We start from the raw sequence: 2,850 nt of genomic DNA on the forward strand, positions 1-2,850 counted from the left end.
TACATTTTAAACCGGTCCTTTTCAGGGCCTCTAGAATTTTTTATCAAATATTACTTTTATAGATTTTCACACGCTAGAGAAACGATGTCGGAAAAGATGTTTCCATCGAACACGGTAGGTAATTTTTTTCGGAAAATTAAATATTTTTGAAAATGCTATCACATAAGTCGCGAATTCTAAAAATCACTTGACGGTCAGGAATTTTGCCGAATAATTTCAGATGCAGAATATTCAAGATTTCACTCAAGCTATCGAATGATAGCGATTTTGATCAAAAAATCAATACGCCGCAGAAATTAAATATCTTCATAAATGTTCTCTCGGTTCCGAAGTACTCAACATAGTCATCGCAATTGAAAAATTGCGAACCTCATTCCGAGGTTCGGTTCAGATTGAACAGTTCTTTCGAAATTGAACTCGTTATTTGACTAATTGACAATGAACATCTGCATTCATATGGAAGCATCGAACTGTAATTCAACCTGCGCATGCCATTTACAAAATTATGTGTGATTTTAAGCTTTGGTTAGAGGCTAAAATACGATGGGTAGTACGATGGCACCGGATAGAATATCAAGGAAGTCATATCAAACAAGCAATCGACAAAACGAAAGCAGCGCCGAATAGACTCTACCCTCTGACAGGAAGAAGAAGCCACATGTCGAAAGAGACAAAATTGAAGATTATATTCGAGAAAGTTGATATTCCGGGAGAATCATGTGTATTTGAAATTCCTTCCGGGAGATTCGAATTTTTAGGGCTAAATTCCTGGAGAATCCCGTGATTCCGGGAGAGGTGGGAACCCTAAGTATAGTTCACGGTACAAGGTACCTATTTCACGTGTCTACTCAACTCAACTGGAACTATAGAACTAGCAAAGTTATGAAAAAAGGGAAAAAACTTCAAACACCTTCACTGTGAAGTAACACATACACTAATCGTTGAGTCTCAACTTAAAAATGAAACTTTTTGCTTTTATAAGATTTCTAAAGACCATGGTACTATCAACCAACAAAATTTGAATGTCTGAAATATTTGATCAGTAACTTGAAACATGCCGTACAATATCTCTTCTTTCTCCAAATGCAGTGCTTAATTGACCCAAACATTCGTACATTGGACTTCAGAATCAAGTTTTGTTTTTTTTTTAAGGAATGGAAATTCTTTTGAAAGATCACTTACTTTTTTCATTATCCATCTCGAATATTCTCGAGAAAAATGCTGAATTGAATTCAAGATTATGACGGACGTTTTCCAGTGACAGACTTCTTGAACGATTGACGGACTGTCCGACACAATGACGGACGTCTGGTCACCTTACTATAAACCAACTAGTTTGAAAAACCAAAATTGTTGGAATATTGAACTGGGGTGGTTTCCGTATTTTTGCATTTATAAGATTTCTAGATACCATGGTACTATAAACCAACTAGTTTGTAAAAGCCAAAATTGTTGTATTGGAATATTGAACTGGGGTGGTTTCCGGAGCATGTTTCCAGATAACAGACCAAAAATTTTGGGTTAAGCTAATTTTAATTGCATTTTGATATTTATGAAGGTCATTTTGGAAATTTCATTTTATTCATAATTTCTGTACTGTAGTTCAGTTATAAAGAAACTGAATATGAAAATAACAATTATCATGTGTTGAGAATCGAATAAGTCCCATCAATATTCCAGATATTCGGCAGGAGGCGTCAAAGAAGCAAAGATTAACCTCTTTGAAAGAAGCCGCCCCATAAAAAGAACCGTAACTGTTATAGAGGATGACGACAAAGTTGTAGATTTCAGTTTTATGGCATCTGTGTTATAGAATGAAACATTTGTGAAAAAGGGTACGAGGGTAATTAAGTACAGGTCCAGTTTATATTAGGTACTGTTATTGCTGAATTCGCAGAAAATCCTCTGCATTCTGCAGAAATCTGATAATTGAATATCATTTGAAAACAGATTCATTTAAAATTAAGTATCTACGAACATTTTAGCTTAATTGACTTTTCAAATGGTAGGTACTGAGTAAAAAATTATCAAATATATATCATGTATATAACTCAGGGGCGGAGCCAAAGATGTGAGATTTTCCTATCTCATAATTTGTATCGGTAAGAGAACACTATTTTTTATTAATTTATCGACAGTCATGCCTCCGAAAACTAGCGGAAAAGCAGCTAAAAAGGCGGGCAAGGCCCAGAAAAATATTTCCAAGAGTGACAAGAAGAAGAAACGGAAGAGGAAAGAAAGTTACGCCATCTACATTTACAAGGTATTGAAACAAGTGCATCCCGATACCGGTATTTCTAGCAAAGCCATGAGTATTATGAACAGTTTTGTGAATGATATCTTCGAACGTATCGCTGCTGAAGCGAGCAGACTGGCTCACTACAATAAACGTTCTACGATTACTAGCAGGGAAATTCAGACTGCGGTACGGCTTCTCTTACCTGGCGAGCTGGCTAAGCATGCAGTCAGCGAAGGTACCAAAGCAGTCACCAAGTACACCAGTTCCAAATGAAGTGGAACACATACGTTCTAACCCAATAGGTTCTTTTCAGAACCACTAATTAGTTCTTCCTAATAATTAGTAACTTGTCTGTTGCTATTTTCCTTAGATTTGATCGGCAAATTGCTCCGCTCTATGTAAAGTTGATTTCCTTCAGTCTAACATTATCTGAAATTCAACAAAGGCGTCTCAATTCGAAAACTTTGCGGTTTCAAGATTTGGTTCGAATTTATTCAACACTATTTTTGAGAAATTGATTCCACTTGAAATCTTCGGCAAAAATTCCGTGAATCCAAAACAAAATTCGGCACGCCTCGCCTGGACCACACTAATGGATTTAACTGTGCGAT

The 2,850-nt window shown here is 36.2% G+C and overlaps 1 protein-coding gene across 1 annotated transcript; it reads left to right on the forward strand.

The window, feature by feature from the left end:
- Window positions 1–2,113: 2,113 nt before the first annotated feature.
- Window positions 2,114–2,561, forward strand: LOC123309038 (histone H2B-like). Its single transcript, XM_044891886.1, has one exon. It carries the CDS (start codon window positions 2,141–2,143, stop codon window positions 2,510–2,512), a length of 372 nt encoding a protein of 123 aa, XP_044747821.1. The 5' UTR covers window positions 2,114–2,140; the 3' UTR covers window positions 2,513–2,561.
- The last annotated feature ends 289 nt before the right edge of the window (window positions 2,562–2,850 follow it).

This window comes from Coccinella septempunctata, chromosome 3 (genome assembly GCF_907165205.1).
Source record: "Coccinella septempunctata chromosome 3, icCocSept1.1, whole genome shotgun sequence".
Taxonomy (NCBI): Eukaryota; Metazoa; Arthropoda; class Insecta; order Coleoptera; family Coccinellidae; genus Coccinella; species Coccinella septempunctata.

Bases quoted from the DNA above. Each gene is read 5' to 3' on its own strand.
- LOC123309038 (XM_044891886.1), top strand. From the start codon at position 2,141: ATGCCTCCGAAAACTAGCGGAAAAGCAGCTAAAAAGGCGGGCAAGGCC.